Source organism: Paralichthys olivaceus, chromosome 17, assembly GCF_024713975.1.
Source record: "Paralichthys olivaceus isolate ysfri-2021 chromosome 17, ASM2471397v2, whole genome shotgun sequence".
In the NCBI taxonomy this organism is placed as follows: domain Eukaryota; kingdom Metazoa; phylum Chordata; class Actinopteri; order Pleuronectiformes; family Paralichthyidae; genus Paralichthys; species Paralichthys olivaceus.
In genome coordinates, this window is record NC_091109.1 from 9,964,866 (window position 1) to 9,982,477 (window position 17,612).

General features: G+C 40.9%; 2 protein-coding genes and 1 non-coding gene across 4 annotated transcripts; 1 reads left to right on the forward strand and 2 right to left on the reverse strand.

The window, feature by feature from the left end:
- Positions 1–871: 871 nt before the first annotated feature.
- On the reverse strand, positions 872–3,068 carry rps20 (ribosomal protein S20). Its single transcript, XM_020087729.2, has 4 exons — positions 2,908–3,068; positions 1,968–2,067; positions 1,706–1,779; positions 872–1,091 (listed from the first exon to the last, which is right to left on the reverse strand). The coding sequence occupies exons 1-4, from the start codon at positions 2,908–2,910 to the stop codon at positions 909–911; spliced, it is 360 nt and encodes a 119-aa protein (XP_019943288.1). The 5' UTR covers positions 2,911–3,068; the 3' UTR covers positions 872–908.
- On the forward strand, positions 1,016–13,121 carry LOC109629804 (ankyrin repeat and SAM domain-containing protein 6). Of its 2 annotated transcripts, none has more exons than XM_020087727.2 (19): positions 1,016–1,151; positions 3,742–4,402; positions 5,006–5,218; positions 5,315–5,516; positions 5,720–5,870; positions 6,701–6,745; positions 7,005–7,209; positions 7,371–7,477; positions 8,002–8,153; positions 8,287–8,524; positions 8,678–8,727; positions 9,421–9,615; positions 9,713–9,875; positions 9,970–10,190; positions 10,297–10,489; positions 11,052–11,119; positions 11,367–11,483; positions 11,735–11,831; positions 11,943–13,121. In XM_020087727.2, the coding sequence occupies exons 2-19, from the start codon at positions 4,071–4,073 to the stop codon at positions 11,990–11,992; spliced, it is 2,799 nt and encodes a 932-aa protein (XP_019943286.1). In that variant the 5' UTR covers positions 1,016–1,151; positions 3,742–4,070; the 3' UTR covers positions 11,993–13,121. The 2 variants fall into 2 exon arrangements, with proteins under 2 accessions (XP_019943286.1, XP_019943285.1); XM_020087726.2 differs by having other exon boundaries at positions 11,735–11,819.
- LOC138405349 (small nucleolar RNA U54) lies at positions 1,854–1,921 on the reverse strand. The gene has a single exon (XR_011239063.1). It is a non-coding gene; the product is annotated as a small nucleolar RNA U54 (small nucleolar RNA).
- Positions 13,122–17,612: the final 4,491 nt, after the last annotated feature.

The window sequence follows — 17,612 nt, forward strand, 5'->3', positions numbered from 1 at the left end:
TCTCTCTTTGCATTAAAGTTCCAGTGTGTAATATTTAGGTGAAAGGAAACTATTGGCAGAAATGCAATGTAGAATAATCATGTTTTCATTCGTTCCACCTAAATTGTATGAATTGTAGTTTTCTTTACCCAGAAAAGGCCTTTTATATTCAGATACTTTATATTCACATCGAGGGGGTCCTCTCTACAGAGGCCACCATGTTTTTTGCATCAGTCCAGATTGGACAAACCAAACACCTTTTGAATTTTTATGACAACTGAAGGTGTCCACAGGTTCTTTTTCATGTTTAGAAGGGGAGGGTGAGATGAGGTGTGTTAAGCTGCAATGTGCAATTTCAACACTAGACATCACAAAATTCCACACACTGTACCCTTAAAGGGGCATATTGCGAAGTGTGTGTTGATGGCTCAGCTCCTCCAGTCTGCATACTGATGCGCCCATGGGCAAGACAGCAAGCCCACAAATTTGCAGTGTTTGGGAATTTTTTTTTTTTTTTAAAGTATAAAAGCAGTGTGTGAATAGGTGGATCTCACTTTCAGTTGAAAGCTCTTTGGGTGATCGCTAAGACTAGAATAGCACTAACAATAAAAATACCAGCTGCCCTTTTACTCATCCCCTATCATACTGTTGTGGATGCCTGATAGTTTAGATTGTAGGAACATAATGTAGTGTGTGACAGCTAATTACTTAATATAAAATGTCAAACACAAATCACCACTTAGTAAATATCAGTGACATTAAGCTCAACAGTTAATTTATAACTTCCATAATTGCAATAGCATAAGACCATGTCAGATTACTGGTTATACGAGTCACTCTATCAGTCTCATATGCACACATCAAAATGTTAACAAACCAAAAAACAACAACATTTCTTATTCATTTCTTTAATGAATCATCTGCATTGTTTATGCGTCTGCGATGGTAACTTCAACCTCTACACCAGGTTCGATGCTGATGGAGGTGATCTGCTTGACGATTTCAGAGGGGCTGTGCAGATCAATCAGGCGCTTGTGGATCCTCATCTGGAAGCGATCCCATGTTTTGGATCCCTCACCACAGGGGGTCTTTCTGGTGGTGATACGCAGAGTCTGGGACAGCAGAAAGACAAAAATTTAGCATGATCCAAAGTGAAGACCCTCAATAAACAGGTAGTTGTATACCTCACTCTCACTGTGTGGCACGGAAGTCATATTAACACTATATTCTAAAATTAAGGGCATGTACTGTGTAACTGGCATTTTTTCTAACCCATCACAATTAATACAAGTTTAACTACCCTATGAGGGTTAGGTAATTGTAGAGTTCCACCTTTCTGCTCTGTTTAAGTCTGAGCTAAATACAGCAAGTGTGCAGAATCTAATATAATTTTAGCATTAAAAATTCCTGATTTTTGACATATGACAGATCTCAGTCGTTATTTGTAATGAGCAACAAAGAGGATGTTAAAACGGATGTGAAGAGCATTAAGGGTGGATAAAAACTTTTGAGTAACAATTAGAAAATGGAAGAGACATTCATTTGTTCAAACAGCAACGTAATTTCTTACTCCCCTGCACAAGTGTCCAGTGGTTATCTTATGTTGCGTGCAGAACACTGTAAACTTAGTCTGAATGGTCAAAACATAAACCTAAAAGATCTATGTGCAGTAGCAATGCACTAGAGAGTGTGTCTGGTGTCCAGTCTGGCCAGTGTCCTTCAGTACCTTGGTTGGCATACGGACAGGTCCCTTCACCTTCAGGTTCTTTTCCTTCGCGCCACGGATCAAGTCTGCACAGACTGAGGGTGACAAAACGAATTCAAATTTTAGCGGATGCCAGAAAACATCAAATCACTAAATTATGTCTATAAAGGCACAGCTCAGAATAGCGTATACAGTCGTCACAAATTATCACGATGGTATTTATTATCCTCATTGCTCAGGTCCATTATTCATTCTCTACATTTAATATTTTAAGCTTAATTACCCTTCTCCAGAGACTTGACGTTGCGGCTGGTGAGGGTGATACGAATGCGGTGGATGGCAACCTCAGCCTCCACAGGTGCCTTACCAGTGTCCTTGAAAGCCTGTTTGTGCAGAAACAAGAGTTATCAAAACTGTTAATCACTCACTGACGAACCCTGTGAGTAAAGGCATCCTGTATACACAATTAAACTGATTAGAACAACAGGGGTAATGTGAAGTTGACAGTTTAAATAATTATCTTGTTCTCTAAATCCTGACTGTCTTTAGAGAGGTGAATAGTTGTCCTGAATGTTTATATGAAAAACTTAATTAGCTCCAGATGCAAAACGACTTTCAAACCCATTTGATATTGACGTAGAACACGTGGAGCTACACATTTTGAAAACTGTTAAAAAATGCTTTGTATGTTAAATTGTCCATTAAACATTTACTTAGATTAAAATCAGGGCGATTCCCACGATTTCAGCGAGCCAGCGTTTCGTAGATGCTGGTTTAAAATCAGAGTTACATTAGGACGAGTTGTGTTCGTCTCACTGACAACTGCAAACAGTCAAACAGACCTGATTTTGACAAGACAATCGTTTTAGATGAGCAATTGGCATGAGAACAAGACGGTTAATTTAAGTCTAAACTTCAATAAAATACTTCTGGTGCATCGTTTAGTACGCCGAGCAGTATAGTCTGCATTCAAGAATCAAATGAGACAATTTCATGTTTGGACTGGAACTGTAACAGTAGCATTAAACATTACATTACTCAAGAGTAGGCTTTGTGAACGGGTTGTGGCGGGACGTATACTTCCCGCGACTGTAACTACCGGTGCTAACGTTAGCTTCGACGCTCCGTAGAATTCTTAGTAGAAATTTCGACGATAAAATAATAATATCGACATATAAAGGGTTTACATGACACAACCACGTCTGTGTATGAATATCACGTACCATTGTGATTATTCCTGACCGACTTATTCGGAAGAATTGGAAACGAACAGCGGTGAGCCAGGAACGTGTGCTACCAGCGTGGTTAGCTCTTCAGAAAAGAGCGAGCAGAGGCCGGAGCCTTGATATGTACGGTACATCCGGGTTCTTGTGTCTTCTTCTTTAGTTTAACATGAACCGTGATCCACAGCGACACATATCGGTGGCCACGCCACGCTGTAGGTTCTCATTACCCTCAAATCCAATGATAATGTCACATCCGGTTATTGCGATAAAAATGTAAGAAATGTGAAAACCGTAGACATCAGCACAAGCAGGGCTTAATCTAAGTTGTGAGGAGGAGGGTACTTGTCAAATAAATTTGTGGGGTTGGGTATGGGTGATGCGATCTCCACTGTGTAAATTTACTTTCGTAGTATCTCTGGAAAAAGATTTTGGTGATATTTTTTTTGGTGCTACTCCACGAATTAAACTCCATTCTCCTCTCCTTCATCGGTGACATTGAAATTCGGGACACTGACAGAAACCTGAACAGTGGAAGTCCTCGTCTTTCCCAAAAAAATTGACAGGTGGGGAGTACAATTCATCCCCCTCTCCACCAGATCTATACCCACATAATTATAATAAATAAATATAATAAAAGCCTGAAAGGCCTGTAAGTCTTTTAAAACATACATAATAATTAATTCTTCATTTTGACATGGGTTTTTTTGTGTGAAGCACTTTGTAACCTAGACAAGAACTATACAAATAAAGTTTATTACTATTAGTAGTATTATATGACATGTGCACTACAGTAGCAAGCGTTTAAAAACACTGATGCTTTTGTTTTGAAAGGTGACAGCGGAAGATGAGTGTGATGTGGTGATTTGTAAAGAAGTAACGGAACCGGGGCTGCGCCGGTACGACAGGTCGTCACAGTTTGTTTTGTTGGAGCAAGTTTTTGACGAAAGTGTCGTGAAAGTAAAGTGTGTCAGAGAAGAAGTAAAGGAAGAAAAAGAGGAAGAAAAAGGAGAAGATGAAGGACGGTCCTCCACCCGGAGACCGAACTTTATTTCACCGTGCGTCATGATTTCTAAACACAGGCCGCTCCAGACTGACAGGAGAAACTTTACTGGAACCCAAAGCACTTTTAATGGAGACGGAATAACGCCGCAGATGAAGAGATGAATTTCGGCGTTGCCGCCGATTCCCTACTGCTTTTCCGTGCCTGCGATGAGGGTGACTACGAGACGGCCCGCGGCATCTTGGAGCCCGGAGCCCCGAAAGAGTCCGGGCGGCAGAGCAGGCTGCGGTCCGAAGCGGGCTCGGAATGCTGCGGCTCCGCGGACATGTTGTCTCTGGTGCCGGTGGACTGCACGGACGAGGAGGGCAACACCGCCCTGCAGTTCTCCTCGGCCAGCGGACACGAGAACCTGGTCCGGTTCTTACTACGGAAGGGAGCCTCGGTGGACAGCCACAACAACTACGGCTGGACCCCGCTGATGCAGGCTGCCAGGTAGGTTTGGCTGGAACTCTACATTGTGTTCTGAAGCGAGGTTCACACCAAATTCCATTCAAAATCTGCTAAATTTAGTTGTTGACCTTCAATGATGGACTACAATCACTACACAGTACGGAACCTGTCAGTAGAAATCACATTTAATAAAGAAGACTTGTTTTTTCCCTTTGTACAACAAACCATTTCTCTGTACTAGAATTACTGGCCTATATCAGACCATTTTAACGTTTTTTCTTTAATAATCAAATTATGTTAGTGTCGAATTATGATTTTGTCAAATCCCTGTCTGTTACATGAGTGGCACATTCTGACACAATCTGTGCACAGGGATCAGTGGAATCATTTTCCTCAGATGTAAAGGTCCAGTGTGTTGGATTTGGGAGCATCTATCTGCAGGACTTGAATATAATATTTAGAGCCAGACAGATATATCGGTTGGTCTATAATATCGGCCAATTAAAACCTCTTACAAACATGACACCATCTGCATTTGAGTTTGCTGATATGAACACTTTTATTTTGCTGACTAAACAATGCAGAAAAGTTTTAGTTCCCCTCCCTCTCTTATGTCTTATCTCTGTGTCTCTTTTCTCCTGCCAGGTTTGGTCACTTGACTGTTGCACACATCCTACTGGAGAACGGAGCTGAGATCAATGGACGGAACAGGCTGGGTGCAAGTGTCCTGACTATGGCTGCCCGTGGGGGACACGCTCACGTAATAAAACTACTCCTGGAGAGTGGGGCCTATGTGGACGACTATGATCATCTGGCTGTTGCTGCAGAGGCGAATGGCAACAACAACAACAGCTGCAGGTTTGGACTGTTTTTTTCTTAGAATAAAGCAGAATTCAGTTAAGAGATAATTTTTACATCTTCAGTCTTGCACTGGTCTGTATCCTTTATCCACAGTGCGGCTGGTTTTGGAGGTGGGGAGGGTTGTCCTGAAGGTGGAAGCTGCAGAGAATTCATGGACATAACAGCCTTGATGGTGGCGTGTCAATATGGCCACGAGGCCACAGTGCGTCTGCTGCTAGAGTGGGGCTCTGATGTCAACTTTTCCCAGAAGACCACTGGCTGGGGACCACTGATGGTGGGAACCCTCAGTGGGAAGGTGAGGCTAATGACGGTTGGTTGGAAGAAGCAAAAGAGGAAATGGACAAAATATTACATTTTTAATTATGAGTGCCACTTAGAATAAAATTGCCGTAAGTTTTGACTTTACTTACAAAAGTGCAGATGGAGTAATATCTTGACTTTGTAAATTAATCTATCTACTGCAGAAGGACAACTCTTAAAATCCTGTCATTTTTGAAGGTGGTTGTAGCTCAGCAGCTGGTGGAACGTGGCGCTGACCCAGATCGACTCAATGTTCTGTCTAAAACGGCATTTGAACTGGCCATGCAGCTGAAACAGAGAGACATCAAGGCCTATCTGGACTCAATCACCACTGTCCGACCACAGACAGGTAGGGACTCGAGTCCCCAGCATATTCATGATTAAACACAGTATTGTCAAAGCGTGCGACTGTACATGGTTTACGGTGTAAGTATAATTATATAGAGTTTATGAATAAGGCAGCATTGTGTTGATGAATGACTATACTATAAATATACAGGTGAATTATTATTCTAAATGGTTTTATGTATGATCATAGAATGAATAATTAAAAGAAAAAAAATGAATCAAATTTAAGAACATTAATACAATAAAATAAGACTTTATCAAAAGCCAGGCTAAAGAGAGAGGTTTTAAGCTTGAGTTTAAAGATCTCAACACCTCCAGCTGCTCTCAGGTTGTCAGGTAGAGTGTTCCAGCTGCTTAGAGCATAAAAGCTAAAAGCTGCCTCAACAAAGGATTTTGTTTTGCACTTTGGAACATCTAACAGACTCATACCAGAGAACCTTAGGAGCAGTACTGGTTCACTGTGAACAGACATAAATGTTGTTTAACAGGTGTTGCACTGTCTCTGTCTCTTATTGTGTGTGCTGCCACAATTAGAGTTTAGGAGTCTTGCATTGCAGTTAACACAAAAGTGAGAGAAAAACCAATAGCCTCTGTGTCTTTGATGTTCAAAAGCTCTTCTCAGCAGAGGATTTAGGACAGTTTACTCTCTCTCTGTTTTAAGCAGGGATTATTATTTCTGTACTTATCCCTCCCCCATAAACACACACACACACACACACACGTGCACACTTTGATAGTGCTAAGCTATGTGGAGTCTTGGCCAGAAGAACTGTTGTTTTAAATGATGTCAGGCCACTCTTCTGCTCACAGTCTTCACTCATTTCTTCACAGATGATGAGAAAAGAAGACCAGATGTGTTCAGTGCCCTGAAGTTGGGTAAGTTAAATCCAATTCATGCCCTATTTAGCACTGGTAAAGAAAGTGATAATAAAAAATTCCTGGACTTTATTTGGATTAGCGCCAAAATGTACAATGGCTGAAAGAAGATGACCCCCTATGAAACCACATTTTAATCTGCTGGATCTGGAGAAATCTCAAGAAAACAGCATTTTGGCTGAGGCACTGACAAGAAAACACAGTCAAGTTCATATATTTGTATAGATACTAATCATATGTGTGTTCTATGTTGACTCAGGAAATTCCCAGCTGGTTAAAGAGATCTTGGAGGAGGATCCTACTCAAGTGAATTCATCTAGCCAGGAGGGAGCGTCACCTCTGATGATGGCAGCGGTGAGCGGCCAGTTAGAAGTAGTTCAGCTGATGGTTGAGAAAAGTGCTGACATAGACAAACAAGACGGTGTCCATGGGTGGACTGCACTAATGCAGGCCACCTATCACGGGTAAGACAAGGCAAATGGTGATAACCTGTTTTCCACATTCTAATTAAAATAGTAAATTTATAATTTAATGGATCACTTTATTTTATAAAAACAGGGAATTTAATTGGATATGTAATTTGATTATGTACCTACATACATTCTCTCCTCCTTCCTTCCTTTAGAAACAAAGACATAGTCAAGTACCTGCTGAGTCAAGGTGCTGACGTCAACCTAAGAGCTAAGAATGGATACACAGCCTTTGATTTGGTTATGCTGTTGAATGACCCAGGTACCCACACTATCATTGTTCTGTTCTTTGCTGCTTCAGGAAGATGTTAAACTAAACCAAAAAATGTATTTCTGAATTTCATATCTGATATGTGCTTTTGAATTTGAGACAATTTTCAAATTAAAAATACCAAATACCTTTTCAAATGTGATATTATTATTTTATATTTCTGTTTTGTAATAGTACTGTAAATTATTATTTCTGACTGATAATTTCAGCCTAGACTATGGAAAATTGTGATGGAGGTTTTTTCACACCAAATTATTAAAAGCATTAATACTTCACTCAATCATCACTGTTGTGGCATTAGATTTCTTATGTTACGAGAGTCACTGAAAAGGACAACCAGAAAGCTGAAATCCTTTTCTAATGCGGTGTTGACTGATTTGTATTTTATTTATTTTTTTACAAATGTGGAAGGAAACGCAACATAATCCCTGCTGTGTATTTTCTGTGGTGTTTGATTATCACACACTGAATCCTCACTTATTCTTTTTCTCCGTGTTGACTCTGGATTTTCTTAGACACAGAGCTGGTGCGTCTGTTAGCATCAGTGTGTATGCAGGTCGATAAAGACAAGTCAAAACACCGCGGCAGAGCCTTAATGACTCGCTCCAAAAGTCGCCAGTCCCTCAACAACGTCCCTGTGCCACCTGATGACAAGGGAGGCCTTAAGGTAAAAGACAAGTAACATCATGTTACTTAAATATTCTGTGTATTTGTTAATGCTGTAAATTACAAATCATCATGAAAAGGCAGAGAAACTATACATACATGATGCTTACATGTTTGACTGCACCCTCTTCCAGTCCTGGTGGAGTAGGATGTCAAATAGGTTCCGGAGGCTCAAGTTGACTCACACCCTGAGGCACGGTCTCTCGTCCAATCGTCTGGCTCCATTCCCAGACGATGCTGAAACTTCACTGGATGCCACAATGAAGGCGAGTAGAAAGCCTGGTGCCGTGACTAACGGGGTGCTGGCACCAACTCCAGCCCTGGGAGGGAACGACGTCAGCAATGCCTGGGCTGTCAAGAGCAAAGAAACTGGTGAGCCTCAGTGGTAACATCAATTTGTAAAACAATAATGATGCCAGATATTTAGTGTCAATGTAGTTTTGCTTATGTACATGATCCATCTAGTGTACATAATAGGACATGGAAGAGGGAAAGTGTTAATGTGCTGTGTGATCCTTTTTCCAGGTCTTTGCAGGTCATCCTCAGAGAAGGAGGACTTCCTTATAACCACACTAGTAGGACTATTTATTTAAAACAAGTCTTCTTTATTTAAGTGTTTCATTGTAGATTTCATCAAACTTGTGTGTTTTTTTGATCAAAATAAATTACTTTATAGAACCTCAGAAAGGTAGAGAGCTTAGCTGGACTTGTTTCAAACTGTTTTTGTGGTGTTTGTGTAATATTCTTCCGTTTTACTGTAGCTTCAGGAGGTATTCAGGCCCCTTCACGCCCCTGAGGTTTTCCCCTAATCACAGGCACATTAAGTGAAAAAAATCAAGTAGACAGCCGAGCCTATATGACAGAACCTGATTCAAACCTGAACATGATTTCCGACCTGGCTCTTATTGGGTATCCGCACTTTACTCAGGTTCTCTCTGGAGCATGTTTTCTTCAAGGACTTCTCTGTATCTTGCTGCACTCATCCTTCCCTAAGTACTGACCGGTGACCCTGCCTGGCCCACCTCTGGTGTAGTTACTAGTTACAGGTTTACTGGACGGACAGCTCTAGGAAGAATGTTTTATTATTGAATGTAGGCTGATTTGCAAAAATACTGTGTGAATACTTCCTGAAGTCACTGTATATATATATTTGGGGTTTATTATGGGGTTAGAGTTAGGATTTGCACTTTTTTTAAATAGTGTATTATTTTAGGTAAGTGTTAAATAAATAAAGATTATTCTTATAATGTGTTTTCTATCTCCTGTAGTTGAGAAGCGGTGCGCCTTTGACCCGTCTGCCCAATGACAAGCTGAAAGCTGTGATCCCTCCCTTCCTGCCTCCGTCTAACTTTGAGCCGTGGAACTCGGATCGCTCACGTCTCCTCAGGGAGGGAAAGAGTGAAGCGCCACGCATGCCCATGCCGCCCCAGAGAAAACTAAACAGCAGTGGAAACTCAGATATCGTGAGTGTTTGTATGTGAGGGACTAGAGCTGGTGAAACTTATCTCTGCATTTTGTCATCATTTGCTGTCATCTCCTCCTCTTTCCTTTATTTGTCAGACATCTATCAGTCGTGTGGTTAGCAGGTCCATGAAGTTTCCCAGCATCCCAAAGGGGCCCTCCTCCTCCTCTCCTTCTAACTCTGGTCACTACCACTCCCCCCACTCCTCTGGTGGCTCCAATGGAGTGGCAGGGCTTAACCGGGACTCTCACAACCGTTCAGGTTCACACAAACACAAGTCCACTGCAAAACACAACACAGCCATTATCTGCAAGCACGAAATCTATTCTTTTCTATGACTCTCTCCATCCACCAGGGGGCAGTGCAGACAGTGTTCTCTCCCAGATAGCAGCCCAAAGGAAGCGAGCAGCTGGCCTTGTAGATGTGAAAGTCCAAGCTCCAGAGAAACAGCATGGCTCATCACAGAGCCAGCCCCCACTGCCAGCCCCAGCACCTGGACTGCCGCTGCCTGATATCAGCCTCCCTGACATCCAAACTCACACAAGCCTGGTCGCCTCCGACATCCACTCAAGAAGGGTTGGTGTTGTGTTTCATTACTGATATTACTGTGACAAGTGTGTAGGAAAGCCAAAATTGACATGTAATTGAAGGGATGTTACTGACCTTCTTTGTTACTTTGTAGAAGATGGAGTTGAAGAAGAGACCTCAGTCAGGGAATTCCTCCACCTCCAAGAGCACGTCCCCCACCTTGACTCCGTCTCCTTCTCCAACGCCAAAGGCTCCTACTGGGCAGGGAGACTCTCTGTCCTCAGCCTCTTCCCATCCTCGCTCCAAGAGCAGTGGAGGCTCCAGCAGTGGGACCATCACTGATGAAGGTAACAACACTGTGAACTCAGGGTTACTCTGGAATTATTGCGTCATAGTAGGGAGACCAATAGATGGTCTTGGTAATCCACTATGGGTGGACGGTACACCTGTGTTGTAGTCATCAACGGTGTCATAGTGCACCACGACATTGACTGTACAATATTTTCGTCTTCGTCATACATCAATATTAGTATTATCAATATTATTTTCTTCAAATGCTCAGTTGTGGTTTGAATACTAGCAAAATGCAAATGAAAAATGAAAACATAATTGCTACATCAGTCGCTGCCTTAAGTTACAGCAATGTAAAATACAGTCTAACTTAGTTTGTTAGACTTTTAATGCAACTTTATTTTCTTATTATGAGAAAGCCTCATTCTTATCTCTTTACATCTACACTTCTATCTATAGATAAAAGACAAAATACTGAGATGCATTTTGTCAGCCATATGGTTCAGTTCGACCAGACACACAAAAAACTACCGGCGACATGTGCCAAATTTTTTGGCACTTGCCACACATCATAGATTAATTTTCTCTTTGTTTTTTTGTTGTTTTTTTGAAAAACAGATGAGCTGTCTAGTATCTTGAAGAAACTGTCCCTGGAGAAATACCAACCCATATTTGAGGAACAGGAGGTATTCTTTATTTTGTGTCCAAAACCTTCTGTTTTCCTCCTTTGTTATAGAGGAGTTTGAGATATTAGTTGTCAGTTCGAAGAAGTGTTTTCCCCTGACTGCATTACTGAACAATTTCCATCGTACTGCATGCAACAGAGTATAACAGTGTTTTACCTATGTTACTTATAGAAAATTGTGTATGTTTTATTCATAGCATGTTTCCTATGAAGATTTTTGACCCATGTTTTTCTTTCCCTCCTTCTAGGTGGACATGGAGGCATTCTTGACTCTAACAGATGGCGACCTTAAGGAGCTGGGCATTAAAACAGACGGACCCAGACAACAGATCTTGGCAGCCATATCAGAGCTCAATGCTGGAAAGGTTCATTTGGTTCAACATAGAATATACTGCTATGCTACGTGTTTTACTTACAGTGGTGTTTCCAGTTAATATATGGTCTTTCCACTTCGGTTTTAATCCAACATTTTCTTGTACAAACTGTTTAGCCAGCAGAGATAGTTCAAGTTATTTTAAGCTATCAAATTACATGGATACTTTATAGACAGACACTTTCAGCAAGAATGTCATATTTTCCAACAAAATGCCGGTGTATATTTGTTGGCTGTCACCAGGGTCGAGAGAGGCAGATTCTTCAGGAGACCATCCATAACTTCCAGTCATCCTTTGGTAGCAGCGCTAGTAACCCGAGACAACCAGGTGAACCACGCTGTGAGTGTCAAATGTTAACACTGAGTTTTGCACTCTGACGCACTGAAGCAAGCACATGTAAAGACAGCATCATAATCTCTACGTCTCGCTTTCTCTGCTTGTCTTGATCAGCTCCAACAGGTTGGATGAGGCACCAAGTTCGTTCCTCCAGCAAGAGGTAGCCGGCAGCCCTGATACCCGTCAGGGAGTGCACCAAAGGTACTTAAAATAAGAGGGATGTTGCTGCTGATGCATAACCAAGGGGCAAATAAAATGGAATTTCCTGGACCCCAATGTCCCAGACCACTAGAGGACGCTACAACAAAAAGCCAAGCAGGCCCTGATACTCTGCCTTTACAGGACCTTGCAGAAACCAAACTACCTTAATGTTTTCATCTTGGATCTTAAATAAGGAGCGGTTTGACGCAGACTGACTGAGTCCAGCACCCTGTTGCGGTTTGTGGCAAATAATTATTTTTTTTTTGTCATAATGAGTCGGTTGTCTCATCGAGTGCTAATGCAGCACACAAGTTATACGGCGAGGTTAGAGAGCAGTGAGTGTGAGCCTGGAGAGTTTGTTTGAGCTTATCTGAACAAATGTGAAAGATCCAGAATATGTATTGTGAAAATGGTAAATCAGGTGAAAGAGAGATTATGAGTTTGATATATATTATTACCTAGTAATAATGTGACCTAGACTGTAGACCAATTTAAATAATGGAAAAGATGCAGAATGAGGAAAAGAAATGGAGAAAATTAAAGGGACATAAGCCAAACATTTTTTAAAATTATCCAGTCTCTTTGACTTTTTTCTTTCTTCGTCTTGAATTCACAGACCACTGCGGAAACAGGATTTTTGGTCAAGACTGTGCTGTTATTCAATAAGTAAATGTTTTTTTACTGTTTAAGATCCTGTTGGACTTGAGATGAGAAAATATTGGCAAAAACATTTTTGGGAGCATTTCACAAGCAATTACATTTTTTTTGAAAGAGGTACATTAAGCGAAAGTTTCCAATGAGCCTGTTGTATGTTTGTGCATCTGGCTCCAGCATTAAAAAAGTGTTTGATCTGTACTCAGACAGATGGAGCCGCTATATCAGGTACATACAATCCATGTCTTAAATCTAAATGATGGGCTGTGATGGTCAGGATGGGTCGAGTAAATATCAGATGACGTCATATCCTGTTTAGTCATGTAGTGTGTCGGGAAAGCATGAATAAACACACTGTTTTTTTTTTTAAAGGGACTCGATGATGACTTGAATCACTAAACAGAAATGAAATGTGTGTCCAAAGTTAAAACTGCAAAATGAAAGAAATTAAACTGAAACAACGTATTGTTGCTGGGCTTGAATAGTTGGTCTAGCTATGCTTGTAGTAAAACAATACTGTACGTAGAAACAAAACTATAATGTAAAACCATCTGTATGCCACAAGATGGCAGCGACCTTCTATTGATGCAATAAATAACCACAGTGAAACTGTCGTGCTGTAGTGAACGCTTCGAGACCCTGCTCTGCATTTGTTCAGACTGAGGGCTCGTCTTCAGTGTGGCAGTCACATTAAAGTGAAACATGACTTTGTGCTCTGGTAAAATATTTATTTAAATTTTTTTGCAGTAAAACTTAGTCTGAATCCTGTCAATACACTCGGGTTTTGCTGCAAAAGCCTCAATTGTTCTGGTGTGATATAGATTACGTTTGTAATTTTAATATGGATCTGAGCAACTTTTCCTGTTTGTTGACTCTGCGATACTTCGTCTTTGCATTGCCATTGTGCTGAAAAGCCACTTGTAGCCACAATGTCAATAGGCTCTCTTAAATACCACAAGGTTGTAGCAGTGCAATCAATTAGTAGCCAAATGTGTAAAGCCCTCGTATAGGAGCTCAAAATAAGTTTTCTTCATTGACACAACTTAAAGATCCCATCCAGACATGTATTAAGACACGAAAATACATTGTGCTAAATGGTAATTTGTGTCTGATTAGATTTTTCCACCAAAACATTTAGTTAATTTATTTCTTAAAAGTTCATCCATTCCTCCCTCATTACATTTTTTATTAAGGATAAAATGTCTAGTACTTCACTCAAAAATGTCAGGTGATAGTTTTAAATCTGCATGTCACAAATTGGTAAAATGATTACTGGCTGTGATGCCACAAAATCCTGCTCGTACCAACACGTCTTCAACTTGGATTTAAAGTGAGTGCCGGGAAACCTTCACCCTTCAGCAGATGAAGGTGAGAACAGCCTCCTAGTGTTAGACTGTCCATGTTCGCTGTGAAGTCTATGCATGAAACACACAGTTTGAACCTGGACCTGATCAATGCTTTTAAGGATTCTCAGTAGCAAATGGCGTTTCAAACATGTTTGTTTTTTGTTTGTTGAAGCTACTGATGTGAGCAAGAGCAGCTGAAAAATGTGTTGGTTTGCATTGACTCCGAGTGCCTCAAACCACTTTGACCAACATTCAGAAAAGCAGATCAACCCCAAACAAGACCAAATCGCAACACACTGCCGTTGCTGAAATGATTATTGATGACCTGGTTATAGACTGGCCCGACAGGCAGGCGACAGGGTTCCTGCAGAGTTTAATGAAAAGCATTGCTCCGTGCAGGGAAGTTTTCCTCTCCAGGACTGTGGCAGATTGAGTGCTCAGACGTACAGTACCATGTGTGAGCTGTAACAAAATAGACAAGAGAGAAATACATTTGGGATTTATTAGAATCACTGTGGCATGTGGGCAGCAAATGGCGTGACTCATTCAATTTCCTCTCATATTGTTTTCACTCACATGAGGTTTTGATTGGATAACATTAATCTCGATGACTGTAACTGTCAATACAGTAGTCGTGTTGTCAGAAACTATGGTCACAGATGCATGGAAGTCACAGACTCAGTGATGTTAGTGATAACTCAGAGAGAAGATAGTCACTTCATTTAGGATTAAAGAAATACAAACCATATTGTTTTCCTTTGTTGAGGATATTACATTTATTGGAGGTGGATTTGAACCACCTCTGCTATTAGGCATGGTGTCTGCCTCATAGGATGCAACTGGTCTTGTCTGTGGTAAAACCGGCTGATAAAAGGAACTGAATCGGTCTGAATCAAAACTCTAAATTCAAGAGAGCTCACGGAGCATACAGTAAGTCTCGATTGGAGCAGTTAGTCATGACGTAATGGTCGTGAGAAAATGTGTCTCACTCAGCTACTCTCCGGACCCCCATCATTGTTTCAAAAGAAATATACAATTTAAATCTTCATGAAATGTGATGATGCTTTGCTCCCATACCTGTAAACACAATGTATCTGGAACACCTTGAGGGAATTTCTCCAAATTTAGCACAAACATTTGCATGAATGTACTGATAAGATTTTGAAGGTCCAAGGTCACTGTGACCTCACAAAAGCACACTGTTGGAGTTAACTCGAGAATTCATACACTAAAAACTAAATCAAACATGTCTAATACAATAAAATAAGTTGGTGGCTTTTTGTTTTCAAAAGGACAAAGGTCAACCTCACTGTGATCATAATGTAATTGATAATAATAATATAAAAAAAAAAAAAAATTATAATCCTAGTTTGTCCCATTTTGTCAGAGTCTTCTCCAGACGCTGCACTGCCATTACCATGAGATTCACTTTGTGGCCATTGGCCTCTGGCTGTACAAGCCAGTGCGGTTTTCAGATGTACATCACCTCCGGCTATGACGTGTGTGTGTGTGTGTATGTGTGCATTTCTGTCTGTGAATGTTGGTGGTAGGGAACATGAATGTGAACCAGCCAAACAGGATAACTGGGTGATTTAATAGGGTGCAGGGATTGGAGGACTGAGCTGAACCCTCTGGAGCTTTGACTCTTAGCACACTAGACCTCATATTTTTCACTTTACCCATCTGCTTTAGCTTCTTTCTGTCTGACTACCTGTGCTTTCACACACCAATCAAACTGCTAACATTTTAAACTGTTGTTGATGACAGCTACAGTATATCCAATAGTCAACATGCTCGACTCATAGCTTGGGACTTGTTGGTGCAAACTGTGTCCAAACAAAGAGTTGCTGCCTGAGTTCACATTTGCCTTCCGCTGTCAACATTCATTTGTGACTCATTTGCTTGCAGGGTTTCCCAGCTTCCTTGGTGTTACACAACACTGAAAATCTTTTTATGTCTCTCTCCATGTGCCCCTCTTTTTTGTGGACTTCACACATGAAAACAGAACAACACACATAGGATGGAGCAGGTTGAGGAGAGCAGAGGAGGAAGACAACCTCGATCTGACCCCGGTACAGACCATAAAAACAACCATTGAAAAACCCAAATCCAAATGTCAGCAAAAGATTATCCCCACAGAGGCCCAACATAAGATTTTCCCTCTTAAAGCGACTGACACAGCTCTTGATATATGGGACTGACAGAACCGTGACAGCAAAGCACAAGTGTGATATACAGTATATTGTGTAGTATTTGGCTCCACTGGGTGATACAACATTCAAAACACAAAATAATCATTTGGAGCTCAGATATAGATTGAACTGCACAACCTGAAAGACTTACATACACACAGTCAACTTTGTAGCAGTAGTCAATAAATGGATTACTTCTTTGTCAACCTACCAGCTTGACACAAAATGGCACCTTTTATCTGTAAATAACATGTTTTGTGTACAGTTGTGTCATTTTCTCTCTTTTTCTTTGGCTTTTTTGTTTTTTTGACAAATTATTTCAACATTATGGTGGAAATGTTATTTGCAGACACAAATGCTATAGTGTTTGTGATACATGGTGGTTGTATTATACTTGCACAAGAGAAGTACACACTTTAGAAGTCACATTACCCCTCAGGCATAATTAATCAAGACCCACTCAAATGTATATATTGATTTTTTTCAGTATTTTGCTATGCCCTTTTCATGGACTGCAATTATACTACTTAGTCTCAAAGCCTTAAAGATCAGTCACGTATCATTTTGTAGTAATTATATGATGTCAGCGCCACTATTTTGCTCTGTGCCTCTTTGTCTAATTTTGACCTGGATTTAAGGTTTGGGTCGTATGAAGTCAAAGCTGTTCTAATTCTTGCACCCTGAAAAACATTAGTCTGCTGAGCTGTGATATCAAACACTAAAGGCCCAGTGTCTCGGTGGACGAACAAGAACAGCTGAAACAGCACTATTGTTTATTGTATTCATGAAGGCATGCATGCATACATGTGTCGTATGTCTGTACCGTATTCCCTGCAGGTCTCAGGGGTCCTGACCTAACAGTACCACTTGAGCTGGTCTCGTCCATTAACAACTCAACGCTGACAAGGATTACACTGCATCTCAACAAATCCTGGCCATGGCATTCATGCTCTGCAACTGCACAACTGCATTGTTCTATGAACCATTCTTTACCACTGTCTGAGATCAGGGTCCTCTGTGACTGAGGTCATCACCTCTAATGACCCGAGACAAGGTTACTGACGCACATGAGCTTAATTATGGACAAAGTCTAGATATAATACTGTATACGTGAGTTTGACTGTTTTATCTCACTGAGCAATCTCGTATCAATCAATGCCACAAAGGACGCGTCCTAAATGACAGTGACAGAATATGTTTGGTGCTTTCTGGCATTGACCCTCTCATAAATAATGAATGTCCATTAGAATCAGACTTGTCACGTCAAGGCCCTGCATGTCTCCTGAAATCCCAGGGTGATACTAACGGAGACATCTTAATCAATGAGAGCCACACTATTGCACCTGGCAGATTGCCCTCACTGAGTGCTGTTTTGCTCAGTGGTCATTATT